This window comes from Archocentrus centrarchus, chromosome 13 (assembly GCF_007364275.1).
Source record: "Archocentrus centrarchus isolate MPI-CPG fArcCen1 chromosome 13, fArcCen1, whole genome shotgun sequence".
Lineage (NCBI taxonomy): Eukaryota > Metazoa > Chordata > Actinopteri > Cichliformes > Cichlidae > Archocentrus > Archocentrus centrarchus.
Genome location: NC_044358.1, coordinates 13517710 through 13539382, shown reverse-complemented (window position 1 = coordinate 13539382; position 21673 = coordinate 13517710). Strand labels below are relative to the sequence as shown.

Sequence of the window (21673 nt, the reverse complement as noted above, 5' to 3'; positions counted from 1 at the left end):
TCCATCTTTATTTGTAAATAGAACCTGATATCATGATATTTGGGCATATTTGCGCCTCAAACAATGAAAAGATGCTTCAGATCATTGAGGTGTGTGAGCGTGTGCATGCAGGTGTGTAGATGAAAACATTGCACTTTTCCAGGAGAGGGTGCTATAATTGAAGCTTCGCGTAATGAACCTATTTCCGATTCAATTGGTTCAAGTGGTTCAGTGCTTCACAAAAACTTCATTTTCTCATCACTAATGAACATAAAAGGCACACAGTGGGGTGAATGAACTTACAACACAACAAGGACCATGGGGAAACACAGACAGTAGCTGAAAATCAGGGATGGAAAAAACATCTACAGGAAGAAGATGGAGGACCAGCTACAGCAGAGCAACATCAGTGGGGTTTGGAGGAGTTTGAACTCAATTTCAGGCCACAAACCAAGCCCTAGTGTTGTGGGAGACTTAGAGTGGGTGAACAACCTGAACCAGTTCTTTAACAGGTTTGACCAGCCACCCACCCCTCCCCCAGCCCAGTCCCCCCTGCTGTCAGCCCCACCATCTTTAATGACTGCCAACCTTTCTTCTTCTTGGGACCTCACACCTCTCAGCTCTCAGCCATCACCCACCCCCTTCACTTCTGTGGACTCCATCTCACAACCCCCATCCCCCACCTCCATCTTGTCCCTCTCAACTCATCATGTGAGGAAGGAGCTACGTAAAATCAAGGTGCGAAAGGCTGCTGGTCCAGACGGCATCAGCTCCAGGCTCCTGAGGTGCTGCACAGATCAGCTGTGTGGCATCATGGGATACATGTTCAACCTGAGCTTGAAGCTGGGGAAAGTACCACAACTGTGGAAGACCTCCTGTGTGGTACCGGTACCAAAGACCAAACATCCAAAGGATCTTAGCAGCTACAGGCCGGTAGCCCTGACATCGCATCTAATGAAGACCCTCGAGAGGCTGGTCCTCAACCATCTACGCCTCATGGTGTCGTCTTCGTTGGACCCGCTGCAGTTCGCCTACCGGCCTGGCATCGGGGTGGATGACGCCATCATCTACCTCCTGCACCGAGCTCTGACCCACCTGGAGAAGCCTGGAAGCACTGTGAGGATCATGTTCTTTGATTTCTCCAGTGCTTTTAACACCATCCAGCCAGGACTTCTGAGAGACAAGCTGGAACTGTCAGGAGTGGACCACCACATCTCCGAGTGGATACTGGACTACCTCACTGACCGCCCACAGTACGTGAGGACACAGGGCTGTGTCTCTGACAGGCTGGTCTGCAGTACGGGGGCCCCACAGGGAACTGTGCTGGCACCGTTCCTCTTCACCCTCTACACTGCAGACTTCTCCATCAACTCCCCACGCTGCCATCTGCAGAAGTTCTCTGACGACTCTGCCATAGTTGGCCTCATCACAGGTGAGGATGACTCAGAGTACAGACAGTGGACTCAGGACTTTGTGGACTGGTGCCAGCGGAACCACCTCCTGATCAACGCCGCTAAACCCAAGGAGCTGGTGGTGGATTTCCGCAGGCGCAGACCCACCACACGGACACCGGTGAACATCCAGGGAGTGGACAGTGAGATAGTGGACTCTTATAAGTACCTGGGTGTTCACCTAAACAATAAACTGGACTGGACTCATAACACTGATGCGCTCTACAGGAAGGGTCAGAGCAGACTCTACCTGCTGAGAAGGCTGAGGTCTTTTGGAGTGCAGGGGACACTCCTGAAGACCTTCTATGACTCTGTGGTGGCATCAGCCATCTTCTATGCAGCAGTATGTTGGAGCAGCAGCTTGTCTACAGCTGAGAGGAAGAGGATAGACAAGCTCATCAGGAAAGCCAGCTCTGTCCTAGGATGTCCTCTCGACTCAGTGCAGGTGGTGGGAGACAGAAGGACTCTGACCAAAATAACATCACTGATGGACAAGGTCTCCCACCCCATGCATGAAACTGTTGCCGAGCTGGAGAGCTCCTTCAGTGACAGACTGCTGCATCCTAAATGCACAAAGGAGCGTTACCGCAGATCCTTCCTCCCAGCAGCTGTAAGACTTTATAACCATCACTGCTCCCAACAAAAACCACAATAACCTACACAATGTAGGATAATATATAATATACTGTAAATAGTCCGGCCTGTTAAGGTTCAACACACAGGCACATCATGTACATTGTATATAGTGTTATTATTAGTAGTATTAAGGTTAATATTGTTTGTTGATTTTATATATATATATATATTCTTTTCTTAATAGTGTAAATTATTATATTTTTATTTATATTTATAATAACTGCGGCTGCTGTTACACCCAAATTTCCCCTCTGTGGGACAATAAAGGCTGTTTCTTCTTCTTCTTCTTCTGTCCAAATTCAGGGGCCGCATCCTTCGAAGGCTGCATTTGTAGGCCGATTATGTCACAACGAGGCAACGAAGGCTGTCCAAATTCGAAGACTCCTCCAAATGCGGTCGACGAATGCGTCCTTCTTTTGTCGAATTTGAAGGATGGGTCCGGTGTATCCTTCGTGGCCTACCATATCCCATGATTCATTGCACATCTCAAAACTCAAACACAAAAATGGTGGAAGATAGCGGCCAAAAAGTTTGAAAAATAACTGTTTCTGTGACACAATAAATTTTTAAGATGTTTTCAGGCGAGAATGTAAATGTGTAAACCTCAAATATCAGCTCGTTTTTTGAAGATATCGCCTAATTGCAAAAAGTGCTCGGCTGTTTTCGGAGCTGTCTGTTGCCGCTGCTCTACCAGCAGCTCGCCTCGCTAGCTGTCAGCTGACCGGGCTATCAAGGCTCACTTTAGCCGGATAGTGTCCGACTGCCGGCACATCCTTTTCAAACCCCCGCTGGCTTTCACCGCTGAGTGGAAGTTAAGCAGTTATAACTCACTCAGATGATCTCTAACGGCTGATGTTTGGTTTATTTCAGTGTTTCATTTGTTCCTCAGCAAATCGGTTTACCTGAAATTAAAGTTAAGCATCATAACTGGATAGTTTTATTCAACATTAACTGTCACTTAATATAGTCGGAAATTAATCATTCACTCAGCTGTATTGTTGAAATGTGTTATGCTTGTTTTAACACCTTATTTTGAATTAAAGATTTAAAAGTAAACCACAAAAAGGAGCAAAAGTTTGTTCTCCATTTAATCAGCTGCTTTTCCACAGCTGTGCTTTGCCCTGTCATGGTTGCTAGGCGACATGAGTTATGCAGAGGTGGGGGCAGGTGATGCTGATATGAAGGCTAGACCGTCCAATTTCACAGCCGCTCACTTCCGGCCTTTGCGGTCTTCGTGGGCTGCGAAGGACCCGGTCTGCGTAGGACGGGTCCTTCGAAGAATGCGGCCCCTGAATAAGGGATAATGAGGGGAGTGGAAACACCTGGGGAAAGTCAGGTGACAAGACACAGGAAGTAAAACCAAACATAAGGCACACAGGACAAAGGCTCATCAAAATAAAACAGGAAGTAACCAAACAAGGTACACACAGACTTGACACAGAGGGAACCTAAACATGACCAAAATAGAAACCTAAACACAGCACTCAGGAAACACTGGGAAGAGTAACAAAACATGGGACAGAGGACAAAGACATAAGAAACAAAACACTGAGCAAACAGGAGGACATGGACAATTAAAACACCTGAACTCAGACTACGGAAAAGACAACATGAGGGCATCAGGAACTAACAGAAAATAAAGGCAAACTAAAATCCTAATTCATAACTAAACACAACTCAAAGAACATAAGGTGCACTGGGCCAATGGCCCAGGATCATGACACAACATACTTTAAATACAACGATGGTTTCTACAGACAGAAGCATGGATGTGCCGTGGGCTCCCCAGTGACCCACATTGCAGCCAACCTTTACATCAGGGGTGGCCAACTCCAGTCCTGTCCTGCAGGTTTTAGATGTGTCTCTGCTTCAACACACCTGAGTCAATTTTAGAAGTCATTAGCAGGACTCTGGAGAACTTGACTGCATACTGAGGAGGTAATTCAGCCATTTGATTCAGGTGTGTTGGATCAGGGACACATCTAAAACCTGCAGGACACTGACTTTCGAGGCCTGGAGTTGGCCACCCCTGCTTTACATGGCGGTAGGTTGGCTCCTTCAAAGGGATGGCAAGAAATAGAAGCCTTCACTTGCCACATCAATTCAGTGGCTAAATACATAAGTTTTACCAGGGAGGACACCAGGGATAATAGGTTACTGTTCCTGGACTGTGCGGTGCTTACTGAGGAAGATGGAAGCCTCAACACTGAAGTTTACCAGAAGTCCACACACAAAGACCAGTACCTATTCTTTGACTCCCACCACCCACTGGAACACAAACTTGGGGTGATCAGGACCCTGCAACACCGGGCAGAAAGTCTTCCCTTCTAAGGCAAAAGGGAAACAAAAGGAACACACACATAAAGAAAGCCTTCAAAGCCAGCCAATGTTCACATTTTGGACTGGGAAGATGGTTTGAAAGAGGAGTAAAAGAAGCATCTATGTCCACTATGAACAACCATCACTGAACAGAGGAGGTGGACTACGACACCAACTATCCCCCGTTTACAATGCCACTCACTTTTCTTCAGGTGACCTCAATAGGTCACTTGATAGAATGGGGTGAAGTCACACATTGGTTTCACCCAAAACCACTGATTGTAATGACCCATGCCTTCTTTCACAACTTGGCGCATATGATTATTCACATGAACAATATAGGGTCACAACCACCTCCAGGGGACTACGCCCACTGGGGTTTAAATACCTGGGTCTCTTCACATTTTGGTTTGAGAACTTAAGAAGCCTTTTGGATGAGATGTGAATTTTCAAGCTCCAGACACTTTCCTTTATAGGTTTCCAAGCTGAAGCAAGTGTGGCTGGAGGTTTTCTGGAGATCTGGGAATTCCAGTGAGGCAGATAATTCCCTGATGCATGAGACTCAGGGTTAGCTGGCAAGCAAAAATATTGATCACAGGTGACACGGTTGGCCCTAGTTTCACAATTGTAATGAGGACAATCTGATGAGGAAATGAGGCAACCTTGAGTCTTTAAATACCCAGCACACGATGAGTTGATTGTGTACAGGTGTGGAAAGGGCAAAACAGACAAGGGTCTCTGCCCACAGGCAGATCCAATGGTTGCAGCTGTAAAAACTGAAATTTCCCTCTGGGATCAATAAAGTATTTCTGATTCTGATGCCATCTTTACCTCTCCACCAGTGACTAAATACCAAAGAGGTTAAATACAAACACAAGCCCTCAAACTGCTACACCATCACAGCACCTCTCCTTCAATGGACACCTCCAGGCAGCCTTCCAGGTTTGTCTTGGTGCTTTCTGTAAAATTAGTGATGAGAAACAAATTAAGAATCAAGGACCAAGGAACCATGATCTCTCCTCAAGACCGTACCCCTCCCCATCTACTAAGAATTGCAGCCTTCTACCCTGTCGGCAGACATCTATCTATTTGTTCTCTATCTATAACCCGGGGAGGTAGATCAGCTGCTGGACAGAGAGCACTGGACAAAATAGGTTTGCTTTGTGAAACATAGGGTGAATTTTCATGGTGGGAAATTTTAGGTAAACTGTAGATGGACTGATAACTTTCTGTATTTTTTTTTTTTTTTTTTTTTCCAAGATGGCGCCACGGTAGGCAGCCTGTTACTGCAGCTCCAGGTTACTTCCCTTTCTTGTGTGTTTTTCTTGTGTTTTTAGTTTTTCTTTCAGACTCTTAGTTTAGTAGTTATATTAGATATCAAACCCGTCATGGACCTGCGAAGTTTCATTAGAGTAGTGGCATTCCTTATACTCTTTTTGGGACTTTTCATCACTTCATCTGGAGAACCGGTGAGCCACTCTATTGTTTACAGCCGGGATCAGCTGTTAGCCCTGTGCAACAGGAGCGTACTCCCGGAGGAGCGACCCGAGATTCCGAAGGAATTACGGCGTCGGAGGAGGGGATGCAGAGCTGGAGCGAAGTACCGGGAGAGGAGGAGACGGTACAAACCGAGCATTCCATCTATTCTCATGGGTAACGTAAGATCTTTACCCAACAAGATGGAAGAGCTGGCGGCGCTAACCAGACTGCAGTGGGAGTACCAGCAGAGCAGCCTCCTGCTGTTCACGGAGACTTGGCTCACGGACCACACACCGGACTCCGTAGTAACATTGGAGGGCTTTCAACTGGTGAGAGCGGACCGGAGCATGAGGGAGAGTGGTAAGAGGAGAGGTGGGGGACTGGCGATGTACGTTAATGAGAGATGGTGTAACCCAGGACACATCACTGTGAAGGAGCAGCGCTGTACCAAAGACATTGAACTGTTAGCGGTTAGCGTTCGGCCATACCACCTGGCCCGGGAGTTTTCACATGTTATTGTGTTAACTGTTTACATCCCGCCGTCGGCCGACGCTACAGCAGCCTGTGAGGACATCCACACCACCGTCTCTCAGTTACAGACGGCACATCCGCAGTCCCTGATTATCATCTCTGGGGACTTCAACCATGCCTCACCTTCTTCCACTCTCCCTAACTTCACCCAATATGTTGACTGCCACACAAGGGACAATAAAACTCTAGACCTGCTGTTTGCTAACACAAAGGAGGCTTACAGCTCATCACCTCTACCCCCGCTTGGCCACTCAGACCACAACCTGGTCATTCTTCACCCCACCTACACCCCCATTGTGAAGAGGAAACCCCCCACCAAGAAGACAATAAGACTGTGGTCTGAGGACTGCAGTGAGGCCCTGAGAGACTGTTTTGAATGTAGAGACTGGCAGGAACTCTGCAGGCCTCACGGTGAGGACATCGACGCCCTCACCCACTGCATCACAGACTACATGAACTTCTGTGTGGAGAACACTGTGCCAACCAAGAAGGTACGGTGCTTCTCCAACAATAAACCGTGGGTGACCCCAGAGCTGAAGGCCCTGCTGAACGAGAAGAAGAGGGCCTTCAGATCTGGAGACAAGGAGGAACTGAGGAGAGTGCAAAAGGATGTAAAATACAAGATCCGGAGAGGCAAAGAGAGCTTCAGGAGGAAGATGGAGGAACAGCTCCAACATAACAAAGTCCGAGAAGTCTGGAGAAACATGAAAAAAATCTCTGGCCACTTTGAGGACAATGGAGGAGCCACAGTGTCTGCTGACCGGGGGTGGGCTAACAACTTGAATCTGTTTTTCAATAGATTTGACTCTGGGTCGTTGACCACCTCCCCCACCCCTCAGCTCCCATCTGCCCCCTTCTCTATGCTGACCCCCCTCTCTCCTGGTGCAATGCTATCATTGCCTGCACTCTCCTCACCCTCACCCACAGCGGAGCCAGCCCCATCACCCACCCCAACCCAGCCTCACATCCACCTCACATCTGATCAGGTGAGAAGTCAGCTCAGGAAGACGAAGATCAGGAAGGCAGCGGGTCCAGATGGAATCAGCCCCAGACTGCTCAGGGACTGTGCAGACCAGCTCTGTCAGGTGGTCTTGCACATCTTCAACCTGAGCCTGAATCTGGAGAGGGTCCCTGAACTGTGGAAGACTTCCTGCATAGTTCCAGTGCCAAAGATCGCACAGCCCAGGGAGTCCAACCACTACAGACCTGTGGCCTTGACTTCTCACCTGATGAAGACCATGGAGAGGCTCATCCTTCATCACCTCCGCCCACTGGTGAGCTCAGCGCTGGACCCCCTGCAGTTCGCCTACCAGCCTGGCATCGGGGTGGACGATGCCGTCATCTACCTGCTGCACAGATCCCTCTCTCACATAGAGCAGGCAGGGAACACTGTGAGGGTCATGTTCTTTGACTTCTCCAGTGCTTTCAACACCATCCAGCCTGCACTGTTGAGAGGGAAGATGGAGGGAGCCGGAGTGGACAGGCAGCTGACGGCATGGATCATCGACTAACTCACCAACAGACCACAGTATGTGAGGTGCCATGACTGTGTGTCTGATGTAGTAGTCTGCAGCACGGGGGCGCCACAGGGCACTGTCCTCTCACCCTTCCTGTTCAGTCTGTACACCTCAGATTTCAGGTACAATTCAGACCATTGGCACCTACAGAAGTTCTCAGATGATACGGCCATCATCGGATGCGTATCAGATGGGAACGACCAGGAATACAGGGGTGTCATCAGTGACTTTGTCGGCTGGTGTGAGAACAACGCACTCCAAATCAACGCCAGCAAGACGAAGGAGATGATCATAGACTTCAGGAGGAAGCCACCCCCTACAGCACTGGTGAACATCCAGGGAAAGGACATTGAGACAGTGGTCTCCTACAAGTACCTGGGTGTTCATCTCAATAACAAGCTGGACTGGAGTACAAACACAGACGTCCTGTATAAGAAGGGCCAGAGTCGACTACACCTGCTGAGGAGACTGAGGTCCTTTGGTGTCTGCAGGACTCTGTTAAAGACCTTTTATGACACAGTGGTAGCATCTGCCCTTTTCTACGCAGTGGCCTGCTGGGGGGGTGGATGCACCGAAAGGGACAGGAGCAGGATCGACAAACTGGTGCGGAGGTCTAGCTCTGTGTTGGGATGTCCTCTGGAGCCTGTGATGGTGGTGGGTGAGAGGAGGATGTTAGCAAAGCTGACATCCATCATGGACAACCCCCATCACCCTCTGCATGAGACCGTGGGTGAGCTGAGCAGCTCCTTCAGTCAGAGACTGAAACATCCTCGCTGCAGGAAGGAGCGCTTTCGCAGGTCATTCATCCCAACAGTAGTTAGACTGTATAACACATCATAATGTCTTGAGTCACTTGGACACTTTACCTCCACTGCCATCACTTTATCCATACAGTCAGATACATTTTATTTATTACACTCACCCATATAATGCATACCGTGTATGCTGTGTACCTTACCTTACCGGCTACAAATGTATATAATATTTTGATATCTTTATATAGTGTTTTGACGTGTGTGTGTATATGTGTGTATATGTAAATGTGGGTATTGACACTGATATATATATTTATGTATATAGTGCTTATGTATATGTGTATAGTTTTTTGCTATTTTATTCTATTTTATTTTATTCTATTGAATTTTAGTTTTTAGTTTAGTTATTTGTTCTTACTCATCCTTTTCATTTTTTCTCTGTATTGAGCTGCTGTAATGCACAAATTTCCCCGTCGTGGGATTATTAAAGTTTTTTTATCTTATCTTATCTCAAATAGTCAGATGTACCTTTTGTACTGGAGCTGGAATTCTATGGTGGTCCACTATCCAGTGGTTTTGGTCTGTGGTCCTATGCAAAGCCACTTTAGTCTGTTTCCAGATTTAGTGGCATTGCCGCAGATGATGTTGAACAGAAGGAACCAGAATCTTACTTTCTTGGGTAGGGAATAGTGGTGGCTCATAACCTAAGGAGGCTTCAAAGGATAAAAGACTTTACCTCCTGTTCACTTCCTGTTTGGATCTTTGTGTTTTGTTTTGTTTCCAGTCCTACAGGTCAGGTTTCAGCACTAAAACCTGCCCCATTCAGGTTGGGTAAAGATGATGGTTTGGGTTAAAACATGCTTCTTTACAACAGTGTCCCTGACGGGCTGGGAGTGACAGACTCATCTCAGTGAAGCAATAACCTGGCTTCACGCTCCACCCTAAAAGACACCTCCTGTGTAAATGAGCCATGATGGTGACTTTGACAAAGTGACACAAATTTACATCCCTGGAACAAGAATGAGTTACATTCTCAGTCTTGGCTCATCACAAACGAATGCCTGGCTCTTTCTCGCCATGTTGCAGGACAGGTTTACACCTTAGAGCCAACGTGTAACATGAGGAAGACAAAAAACAAAACAAAAACAACCAGAAGTCAAGAGTTTGATTCCTTGTTTAGAACACAATTTTCCAATTTTTGACTTTCTGTCGCTGTTTGATTAGTTTTAGGCACTAATTATATGGTCAAATTCAGGTGCAAACCAGTTTGTCATAAGATGCACCATTATTGGTGCAGTGACAGCACAATTGCAGCACGTTTATTTGCCCTTATAGAAGGTACTCCTGTAAAACTGACTAACCTGTTCCTCTGAAGAGGAACCCAGAGTATCACAGAGGGAAGCTGAAAACAAACCTCACTATCTGAGGTGGTAAAGCTGTAGACACTGAAACAGGTAAGAATAAAAACCAGGTGTGTTCATACAGGCAGAACAAACACAGCGTGGACTGCTCAGAAACTTTAAAGACTCATTCTGGGACATAAAGGTGTTCACAAAGTAATAATTAATATGAGAGCTTTAAAGACAGCTACTCCTACTGGTCATCTCAGAAACAGCAGTTTCAGACAGGAAGTGCACACAAAATGGAAGCTCTTTCACAATAATTCGTGAAAGTGAACTCTATTTCTCTGTGTGTGTTCCTCAGGAGGAGGACATGCCTGAGGAGGTGAACATTGATGAGCTGCTGGACCTGAAGACTGATGAGGAGAGGATGCACAAGCTTCAGGTTAAAGCTCCACCTACATGTCAGGCAAACACAAGGTGTGTCCAACTTCAGGGGCTGCATCCTTTGAAGGCCACATTTGAAGGCCGATTATGTCACAGCGAGGCAATGCAGGCCGTCCAAATTTGAAGGCTTCTCCAAATGTGGCTGACAAATGTGTCTGTTTCTTGGGATTTGAAGGATTCTTCAGGTGGATCCTTCGCGCGTTCAACACTATCCCATGATTCTTTGCGCATCATTGGGTTTGATATTTTTTGGAAAAGGAATAAACTTTTAAAAGTAAGTACTGAATTTTTCTGACTTAAATATCCAGCGCTACAAATGTTAAAATGATAAAGAATCTTAAAACATTAAATTCAGCTACGTTTCAGCTAAATTACATCACATAATATATAACATAATTCGAGTGGCTTCTAAATGTGGCTCAGGTCCTGCATGCTTTCCTTCAAAACCTCAGCAGTAGGAAAACTGACTTTAATGTTTCAGAATTTCACATAATTTTATGGGTAATTAATACTAATGATATATCCTGGTTTCCACTCAGTTGAATATCACTTTTAATGTCCCGTACAAACAGCAAACAACAAATATTTGTGTCCTGTTTTTGCAGAGGCATTTCCAACACTAAATATAACAGGCATGTAGGCAATTACAATAACCAACGTGGTGACAAAGAGAATTCAGATCAGCTGAGGAAAACAAAGCATGTTGCATTTTATAAAATGAAAAGTTTTATTTATTTAGCTGAGCAGTGAGTCCTTGCTGCTGCTGCTGCTGGACAAAGACCCTCCGTCCATATCTCTGTGCCTGCTGAGGAGCTCCAGCAGACTGCCAGGACCTCCCTGCTCAGCCTGAATCACTGAGCTTTATCCTGCCGGACAGGACGGGATCTGTTAGGGAAGGAAGGGAAAATAAAGGGAACCATGGACAGCTTTGATAAGGCTTTGATTTATCCAGAATATTTTTAGTTAAAATAATGTTGTCATCAAAGTGGGACTGTGGTGTTTCAGTGGAGAAAGTACTCAGCTCCTTTAAGTATAAAGTTGTACATTCCAAAATGCACCAAAATGTTCCTGAAAAATAAACAAACTGCTGTCAGTGTTTTTTCCTTTATGGGAAACACTTGGTGGGTTTTTGTATTTGTTTTTATCAATATTATTGACACAAATAACATTACATTGGATGTTTCATACACTTCATATATTTTGGAGTAAGTTTATTGGCAACATTACATCATATTTTATAATGAAGTCACATGTGTATGTGATCTCTCTCCTACCCAAAAACACCAGCCTGTTTATCTTTTCCAGCTTAAGAAAATTATGATTTTCTCACACAGTAAAAGAATATTTAGTCCATTTTATCTGAAACATCTTTTTATTTTATTTTTGCTATCACTGTGGGATGATATTGCCCTAAACATAATTAACTGAATCTTTCAGACAAGCACCATCATGGTCTTCGGTCTGAAGCCTGGTGTTTTGAGTTTAATGGACTTTTGAAAAGTAACTGTTTTCATTTGTGATCCCTGGTTTTGGTTTTTGTTCCTTTTCCATCCATCCATCCATCCATCCATTTTCTTCCGCTTATCCGGGGCCGGGTCGCGGGGGCAGAAGCCTAAGCAGAGAAGCCCAAGCTTCCCTCTCCCCAGCCACCTCCTCCAGCTCATCCGGAGGGACCCCAAGGCGTTCCCAGGCCAGCCGAGATACACAATCTCTCCAGCGTGTCCTGGGTCTACCACGGGGCCTCCTCCCGGTGGGACATGCCCGGAACACCTCACCCAGGAGGCGGCCAGGAGGCATCCTAATCAGATGCCCGAGCCACCTCAACTGGCTCCTTTCGATGTGGAGGAGCAGCGGCTCTACTCTGAGCCCCTCCCGGATGGCCGCACTCCTCACCTTATCTCTAAGGGAGAGGCCAGCCACCCTTCGAAGGAAACTCATTTCTGCCGCTTGTATTCGCGATCTTATTCTTTCGGTCACTACCCAAAGCTCGTGACCATAGGTGAGGGTAGGAACGTAGATCGACCGGTAAATCGAGAGCCTCGCTTTTACGCTAAGCTCCCTCTTCACCACGACGGACCGGTGCAGCGTCCGCATCACTGCAGAAGCAGCCCCGATCCGCCTGTCGATCTCCCGTTCCCTTCTCCCATCACTCGTGAACAAGACCCCGAGATACTTAAACTCCTCCACTTGAGGCAAGAACTCGTTCCTGAGCCGGAGATGGCACTCCACCCTTTTCCGGCTGAGGACCATGGCCTCAGACTTAGAGGTGCTGATTCTCATGCCAGCCGCTTCACACTCGGCTGCGAACCGTTCCACTGCGAGCTGGAGGCCCCCCCGTGATGAAGCCAACAGAACCGCATCATCTGCAAAAAGCAGAGATGTGACTCTGAGGCCACCAAGGAAGAAGCCTTCCGCCACCTGGCTACGCCTAGAAATTCTGTCCATAAAAATTATGAACAGAATCGGTGACAAAGGGCAGCCCTGACGGAGTCCAACACCCACAGGAAACAAATCCGACTTATTACCGGCTATACGGACCAAGCTCTCACTGTGGTTGTACAAGGACTGAATGGCCCGCAACAATGGGCCAGACACCCCATACTCCCGCAGAACCTCCCAAAGAACACCCCGAGGAACACGGTCGAATGCCTTCTCCAAGTCCACAAAGCACATGTAGACTGGTTGGGCAAACTCCCACGCACACTCGAATATCCTTGAGAGGATAAAGAGCTGGTCCAGCGTTCCACGACCAGGACGAAAACCGCATTGTTCCTCCTGAATCCGAGGTTCGACTAACGGACGCACCCTCCTTTCCAGCACCCTGGCATAGACCTTACCGGGGAGGCTGAGGAGTGTGATCCCCCGAAAGTTGGAGCACACCCTCCGGTCTCCCTTCTTAAAGATGGGGACCACCACCCCGGTCTGCCAATCCAATGGCACTGCCCCAGATCTCCACGCGATGTTGCAGAGGCGTGTCAACCAAGACAGCCCTACAACATCCAGAGCCTTCAGGAACTCAGGGCGAATCTCGTCCACCCCAGGGGCTCTGCCACCAAGGAGTTGTTTAACTACCTCAGTGACCTCACCCCCAGTGATGGTCAAGTCATCCCCCTCATCCCCAGACTCTGCTTCCACTACAGAAGGCGTGTCAGTGGGATTCAGAAGGTCCTCGAAGTATTCCTTCCACCGTCTGACTATAGCCTCAGTTGAAGTCAGCAGCACCCCCCCCGCACTATAAACAGTGTGAGTGAAGCACTGCTTTCCCCTCCTGAGTCGCCTGACGGTTTGCCAGAATCGCTTCGATGCCGTCCGAAAGTCTTTTTCCATAGCCTCACCGAACTCCTCCCACACCCGAGTTTTTGCTTTGGCCACTACCCGAGCTGCATTCCGCTTGGCCTGTCGATACCTGTCAGCTGCGTCCGGAGTCCCACAGGCTAACCAAGCCCGATAGGACTCTTTCTTCAGCTTGATGGCTCCCTTCACCTCCGGTGACCACCATCTGGTTCGGGGGTTACCACCACGACAGGCACCAACCACCTTGCAGCCACAGCTCTGAGCAGCAGCCTCAACAATGGAGGTGCGGAACATGGTCCATTCGGACTCAATGTCCTCAGCCTCCCTCGGAATGCTGTCGAAGTTCTGCCGGAGGTGGGAGTTGAAGATCTCCCGGACTGGGGCTTCTGCCAGGCGTTCCCAGCGCACCCTCACAATACGTTTAGGTGTGCCAGGTCTGTCCAGCATCTTCCCCCGCCACCTGATCCAACTCACCACCAGGTGGTGATCAGTTGACAGCTCAGCTCCTCTCTTCACCCGAGTGTCCAGAACATACGGCCGCAGATCTGATGATACGATTACAAAATCGATCATCGACCTGCGACCTAGGGTGTCCTGGTGCCATGTGCACTTATGGACATCCTTATGTTCGAACATGGTGTTCGTTATGGACAAACTGTGGTTTGCACAGAAGTCCAATAACAAAACACCATTCGGGTTCAGATCGGGCAGGCCGTTCCTCCCAATCACGCCCCTCCAGGTCTCACTGTCATTGCCCACGTGAGCGTTGAAGTCTCCCAGCAAGACTATGGAGTCACCAGATGGAGCACTCTCCAGCACCCCACCCAGCAACTCCAAAAAGGGTGGGTACCCTGAACTGTCATTCGGCGCATAAGCGCAAACAACAGTCAGGACCCGTTCCCCAGCCCGAAGGCGCAGGGAAACTACCCTCTCGTCCACCGGTGAAAACTCCGACGTACAGGCAGCAAGCCGGGGGGATACAAGAATACCCACCCCAGCTCGCCGCCTCTCACCGAGGGCAACTCCAGACTGGAACAGAGTCCAGCCCTTCTCCAGGAGACTGGTTCCAGAGCCCAGGCCATGCGTTGAGGTGAGCCCAACTATGTCTAGCTGGTATCTCTCAACCTCACGCACTAGCTCAGGCTCCTTCCCCACCAGAGAGGTGACATTCCATGTCCCAACAGCCAGTTTCGATAGCCGGGGATCGGTCCGCCAGGGCCTCCGCCCTCGGCCACCGCCCGACACACATTGCACCCGACCCCTACGACACCTCCTGCGGGTGGTGGGCCTGCAGGAGGGCGGGCCCATGTAACCTCTTCGGGCTGCGCCCGGCCAAGCACCACGGGCTAATGCCTGGCCACCAGACGCTCTCCCTCGAGCTCCCTCCCCAGGCCTGGCTCCAGGGTGGGGCCCCGGTAACCCTATCCCGGGCAGGGTAAACTGTTCCCTTGTTTTTTCCCTCATAAGGGTCTTCTGAACCGCTCTTTGTCTGGACCCTCACCCAGAGGGTTCCTTTTCCATTTAAGTATATTCAGTTATGTTTTCAGTCTCTGATTCTTACTTTAGTTTCTCCCTCCGTTTGTCTGTCTTCCTGTGTAAAGTCTGCGTTTCTGTCTCTGTGTTCAGTAGTTTCCTGTTTTAAGATATGATAAATCTTTAATGATCCCACGACGGGGAAATTTGCGCATTACAGCAGATCAAGTACAGAGAAGAAGGATGACTAAAACAAAGGAAATAAAATAGAATAGAAAACATTATATACATAAAATATATATCAATACACATATACATATACATCAAAACACTATATACATTATACATAGCCGGTAAAGGATAAATCATACACAGTATGCATTATATGGGTGAGAGTGTAATAAATAAAATGTATATGCAGGAACGTAGGAATGAGTTTACTATTGGGGAGGACACATATCGGAAACCTGACCGATCTGTAAATGCTCTGAGCAAAGCATAAAACAATGCTATATTGATCATGTGTCTATCGCAATACATATTGTTATTGATTTATTGCCCAGGCCTAATATGTATACATTATATAGCTCATACACTGTCAACTCTGTTTACAGCATCACCTAACCCTTACAGTAAAAGTTTTCACTCATTTATTTTAAGACCTCACCTCGAGCCCTGTACCACCCTCTCCTTTTCCTGTCTCCTTTGTGCTGCCCCTGCATTGCTGCTCCTGAGCCTAAAGGTGGCTCATTTTATACTAACGAGAAAAAAATCCACTTATTGGTCACTATGGAGAAGCACTTCACAACTCTAGTGAGGTGTTGTACTGCACCTGGCAACCTAAACATAACCTAACCCATACTCTTATAAGTGCTGTGGAAATAATGAAAACATTATTGAAAAAAAACCAATGACATCAGTCCTCACCTGTTCTTTCTGGATCTGTTATAATGAATATGGTTTTTAAAGCTGACCTCACACTCTGAAGCTCCACCTGGCTCTCCTATCTCTTCCCTGAGCCAGTTCTTCTCATGATAAAATTGTTTAGTTTTATATTTAAAAAGTAATAAGAGGCTAATACATATTTCACTAAACTAATTTAAGACCTCGTCTGAGCTTCTTCAGCCTCTCCACCTTTCATTGCTTCAACTGAGTCATTACTCTATGTACTACCATTCATGTGATAAGATATTTTTACACATATCTAATATAATCTCATTCATGTTGATAAATTATGATCAGGTGTTGCCCTTGTGTTGTGTGACTGTTACTCACACTGATGTTACTCTTTTAAAAAAACAAAGTGAATCCTGCTGCGGTTTCAGCCTTTTCGTTAGTGGTGGCATTGTGCTGAAATGAGATAACAAAACATTTTGGCTAGTTTAGCTAACTTCTAGACAAAGTTAGTAGTTAAATATTGGACGAGTGACCATCCCAGAATTAAGATGACTGAACCAAAAAGATTTGGTTTCTATATATGAAAATAAACTGACAACAAGATGTTATAAACAAGCCATAATCATGGCAACATTCCCGACAGACCGTTTTACCTCATTCAAGAGTTTCTGACTCCTGCCGCTGTCTCCCACCTCCCAAACACTCCGAGCCGTTTGGGAAGCGGGGGGCACAAAATCAAGTGGGACAAATGCACCTGTCTCCAATATTGGGGGGGGGGGGGATGTCCCCCCCGTCGCCCCCAGTTCCTACGCCTATGTGTATATATGTACTATATGTAAAGGTACACTGTGTGCATAAGTGATGGCAATAGAGTAAAATTTCCAAGTGATTCATGGCATCAGGATGTGTCATACAGTCTAACTGCTGTTGGGATGAATGACCTGCGAAAGCGCTCCTTCCTGCAGTGAGGATGTTGCAGTCTCTGACAGAAGGAGCTGCTCAGCTCACCCATGGTCTCATGCAGAGGGTGATGGGGGTTCTTTGCTTACAGAGGACATCCCAGCACAGACTCTACCTCCGCACCAGTTTGTCGATCCCTTTTGGTGCATCCACCCCCCCAGCAGACCACTGCATAGAAAAAGGACAGATGCTACCACTGAGTCATTAAAAGTCTTTAACAGAGTCCTGCAGACACCGAAGGACCTCAGTCTCCTCAGCAGGTGAAGTTGACTCTGGCCCTTCTTATACAGCACATCTGTGCTTGTAGTTGTTAAGGTGAACACCCAGGTACTTGTAAGAGACCACTGTCTCCATGTCCTTTCCCTGGATGTTTAAGATTCAAGAGATTGAAGCGCGTTTTATTGTCATGTACACAGTAAACAGTCAGTTACACTGAACAATGAAATTCTTACTCTGCACTTCTTCTCTGGCTCAATAGAAGAAGAAGAAGAAGAAACAGCCTTTATTGTCCCACAGAGGGGAAATTTGGGTGTAACAGCAGCCGCAGTTATTATAAATATAAATAAAGATATAATAATTCACACTATTAAGAAAAGAATATATATAAAATCAACAAACAATATTAACCTTAATACTACTAATAATAATAACACTATATACAATGTGCATGATGTGCCGGACTATTTACAGTATATTATATATTATCCTACATTGTGTAGGCTATTGTGGTTTTTGTTGGGAGCAGTGATGGTTATAAAGTCTTACAGCTGCTGGGAGGAAGGATCTGCGGTAACGCTCCTTTGTGCATTTAGGATGCAGCAGTCTGTCACTGAAGGAGCTCTCCAGCTCAGCAACAGTTTCATGCATGGGATGGGAGACCTTGTCCATCAGTGATGTTATTTTGGTCAGAGTCCTTCTGTCTCCCACCACCTGCACTGAGTCGAGAGGACATCCTAGGACAGAGCTGGCTTTCCTGATGAGCTTGTCTATCCTCTTCCTCTCAGCTGTAGACAAGCTGCTGCTCCAACATACTGCTGCATAGAAGATGGCTGATGCCACCACAGAGTCATAGAAGGTCTTCAGGAGTGTCCCCTGCACTCCAAAAGACCTCAGCCTTCTCAGCAGGTAGAGTCTGCTCTGACCCTTCCTGTAGAGCGCATCAGTGTTATGAGTCCAGTCCAGTTTATTGTTTAGGTGAACACCCAGGTACTTATAAGAGTCCACTATCTCAATGTCCACTCCCTGGATGTTCACCGGTGTCCGTGTGGTGGGTCTGCGCCTGCGGAAATCCACCACCAGCTCCTTGGTTTTAGCGGCGTTGATCAGGAGGTGGTTCCGCTGGCACCAGTCCACAAAGTCCTGAGTCCACTGTCTGTACTCTGAGTCATCCTCACCTGTGATGAGGCCAACTATGGCAGAGTCGTCAGAGAACTTCTGCAGATGGCAGCGTGGGGAGTTGATGGAGAAGTCTGCAGTGTAGAGGGTGAAGAGGAACGGTGCCAGCACAGTTCCCTGTGGGGCCCCCGTATTGCAGACCAGCCTGTCAGAGACACAGCCCTGTGTCCTCACGTACTGTGGGCGGTCAGTGAGGTAGTCCAGTATCCACTCGGAGATGTGGTGGTCCACTCCTGACAGTTCCAGCTTGTCTCTCAGAAGTCCTGGCTGGATGGTGTTAAAAGCACTGGAGAAATCAAAGAACATGATCCTCACAGTGCTTCCAGGCTTCTCCAGGTGGGTCAGAGCTCGGTGCAGGAGGTAGATGATGGCGTCATCCACCCCGATGCCAGGCCGGTAGGCGAACTGCAGCGGGTCCAACGAAGACGACACCATGAGGCGTAGATGGTTGAGGACCAGCCTCTCGAGGGTCTTCATTAGATGCGATGTCAGGGCTACCGGCCTGTAGCTGCTAAGATCCTTTGGATGTTTGGTCTTTGGTACCGGTACCACACAGGAGGTCTTCCACAGTTGTGGTACTTTCCCCAGCTTCAAGCTCAGGTTGAACATGTATCCCATGATGCCACACAGCTGATCTGCGCAGCACCTCAGGAGCCTGGAGCTGATGCCGTCTGGACCAGCAGCCTTTCGCACCTTGATCTTACGTAGCTCCTTCCTCACATGATGAGTTGAGAGGGACAAGATGGAGGTGGGGGATGGGGGTTGTGAGATGGAGTCCTCAGAAGTGAAGGGGGTGGGTGATGGCTGAGAGCTGAGAGGTGTGAGGTCCCAAGAAGAAGAAAGGTTGGCAGTCATTAAAGATGGTGGGGCTGACAGCAGGGGGGACTGGGCTGGGGGAGGGGTGGGTGGCTGGTCAAACCTGTTAAAGAACTGGTTCAGGTTGTTCACCCACTCTAAGTCTCCCACAACCCTAGGGCTTGGTTTGTGGCCTGAAATTGAGTTCAAACTCCTCCAAACCCCACTGATGTTGCTCTGCTGTAGCTGGTCCTCCATCTTCTTCCTGTAGATGTTTTTTCCATCCCTGATTTTCCTTCTCAGATCCTTCTGCACGGCTCTCAGCTCCTCCTTATTTCCTGATCTAAAGGCTCTCTTCTTCTCCTTCAGGAGAGCCTTTATTTCGGAGTTGATCCAGGGTTTGTTGTTTGAAAAACACCGTACCCTCCTGGTGGGCACAGTGTTTTCCACGCAGAAATTGATGTAATCAGTGATGCAGTCCGTGATGCTGTCGATGTCCTCCCCATGAGGGGCACAAAGCTCTTCCCACACAGTGGAGCTAAAGCAGTCTCTCAGAGCTTCTTCAGTCTCCTCAGACCATTTCTTCACTGTGTGTGTCACAACTGGTTCTCTGTGTACCAAGGGTTTGTACACAGGCTGGAGATGAACCAGGTTGTGATCTGAGCCCCCCAGGGGAGGCAGAGGTGATGAGCTGTATGCCTCCTTGATGTTGGCATACAGTAGATCCAGTGTGTTGGTATTCCTGGTGTGGCAGGTGACATACTGGGTGAAGGTGGGGAGAGTGGAGGACAGGGAGACGTGGTTAAAGTCCCCTGAGATCAGAAAGAGGGCCTGTGGGTGCTGTGTTTGGAGTCTGCTGGTAGTAGCATGGAGGACATCGCAGGCTGCAGCAGCGTTAGCAGAGGGCGGCACATACACAGTTATCACAATAACATGTGAAAACTCCCGAGGAAGATAGTGCGGTCTCATACCAACAGCGAGCAGTTCAATGTCCTTACTGCAGAGCGTCTCTTTGATGGTTAGATGTCTGGAGTTGCACCATCTGTCGTTTACAAACACAGCCAGACCCCCGCCCCTCTTCTTACCACTCTCCTTGGTTCTGTCGGCACGGATCAAATGAAAGCCGTCCATGTTTATGTGTGAGTCCGGGGTTAGCTCGGTTAGCCACGTCTCCGTCAGGCACATGAGGCTGCTCTCCCGGTAGCTCCTTTGATGTCGCGTTAGCGCCGCCAGCTCGTCCACTTTGTTGGGAAGAGATCTCACGTTTCCCATGATGATGGACGGGATGACGGGCCTGTACCTTCTCCCCTGGCAACGACGACCTATGCCCGCACGTCTCCCGCGTCTCTTCCTTCTCAGTTCGCGGGGAATATCGAGTCGTTCAGCAGGAGTAGGCACAGCGGAGCGCCCGATGGAGATCAGCTGGTCCCGAGAGTAAACAATAGGAGCGTGGCCACTCTCGCAGTCTCCAAACATAAACACCATAAAAAGGGTAAATAAAAACAAAGTTTTCCAGAAAAAAGTCTGCTCCATCATGAGGAAAAAGAGCAGAAGATACAGAAACACAAAAACACATCTAATACTAAACAAAATGAGAAAAAACACGGAATTAGTGCGGAGCTGCTGAAACTGGCTGCCTGCTCGCGCGGCGCCGGAAGTAATAATAATAATAATAATAATATTAAAATATATAAAAATAGACAAAATGGACAACTTATATACATGAGGTAAACCATATAGAGCAGGGGTCTCAAACTCGCGATCCGCGGGCCGCATCCGGCCACGCCCCCTACTTCTGGTCAGTGATTTGATGTCAAAAACATAACAATTTGGCCCTTTAAGTTACTTTTTTGACATTTCGCTAACTCCTCTTAATTGGAGGGGAAAGCGAAATGTCAAAAAAGTTGAAAATTAAGACCAATTCAAAAATTGCAAATTCTTGCAATTTTTTAACTGGTCTTAAGATTTTGATCAGGAGTGTATCAGCGCGGGCAGTAGTTTCATGACGTAACTCACATGCGGCTCAAAACACAACACAACAATAGATGAGACAGAGGCAAGCTAACAGCTAATGCCAGTTTAATATCATCATCATGCAAATCATCGTACGTTTTAATGGATGAAGGTTATCATTGTTAAGTATAAACTTATACCTCAAAACATGTCATAATCGGCTCAGTGTACTTCAAAAGTGCCGCCGTTAGCAGACTTACGGCAACAATTACCGTAATAAAACCATAGTAATACCCTATATTGGTTGTGAAGTACAGTTTCTCAGCTTTCAGAACCCATTTGAATTTTTCTGACAAACGGTCGCATTTAAGATTAAGATTAAGATTAAGATTAAGATAGTGTTTATTTGTCACATGCACAGTTATACACAGTACAATGCACAGTGAAATGTA

At 47.5% G+C, this 21673-nt stretch overlaps 1 protein-coding gene across 4 annotated transcripts in view; it reads left to right on the top strand.

Annotated features, from left to right (window-relative positions):
- The window catches only part of ppp1r14ab (protein phosphatase 1, regulatory (inhibitor) subunit 14Ab), a 62633-nt gene that overhangs the window by 16465 nt on the left and 24495 nt on the right, over positions 1-21673 (top strand). For 2 of the 4 annotated variants that reach the window (XM_030743440.1, XM_030743439.1), the window contains exon 3: positions 10372-10487. The exons of 1 other annotated variant lie outside the window; for it this stretch is intronic. In XM_030743440.1, coding sequence (XP_030599300.1) covers positions 10372-10487 — 116 coding nt within the window. The remainder of the gene's footprint in view (positions 1-10371; positions 10488-21673) is intronic. One more of the 4 variants, XM_030743438.1, reaches the window with a different exon arrangement.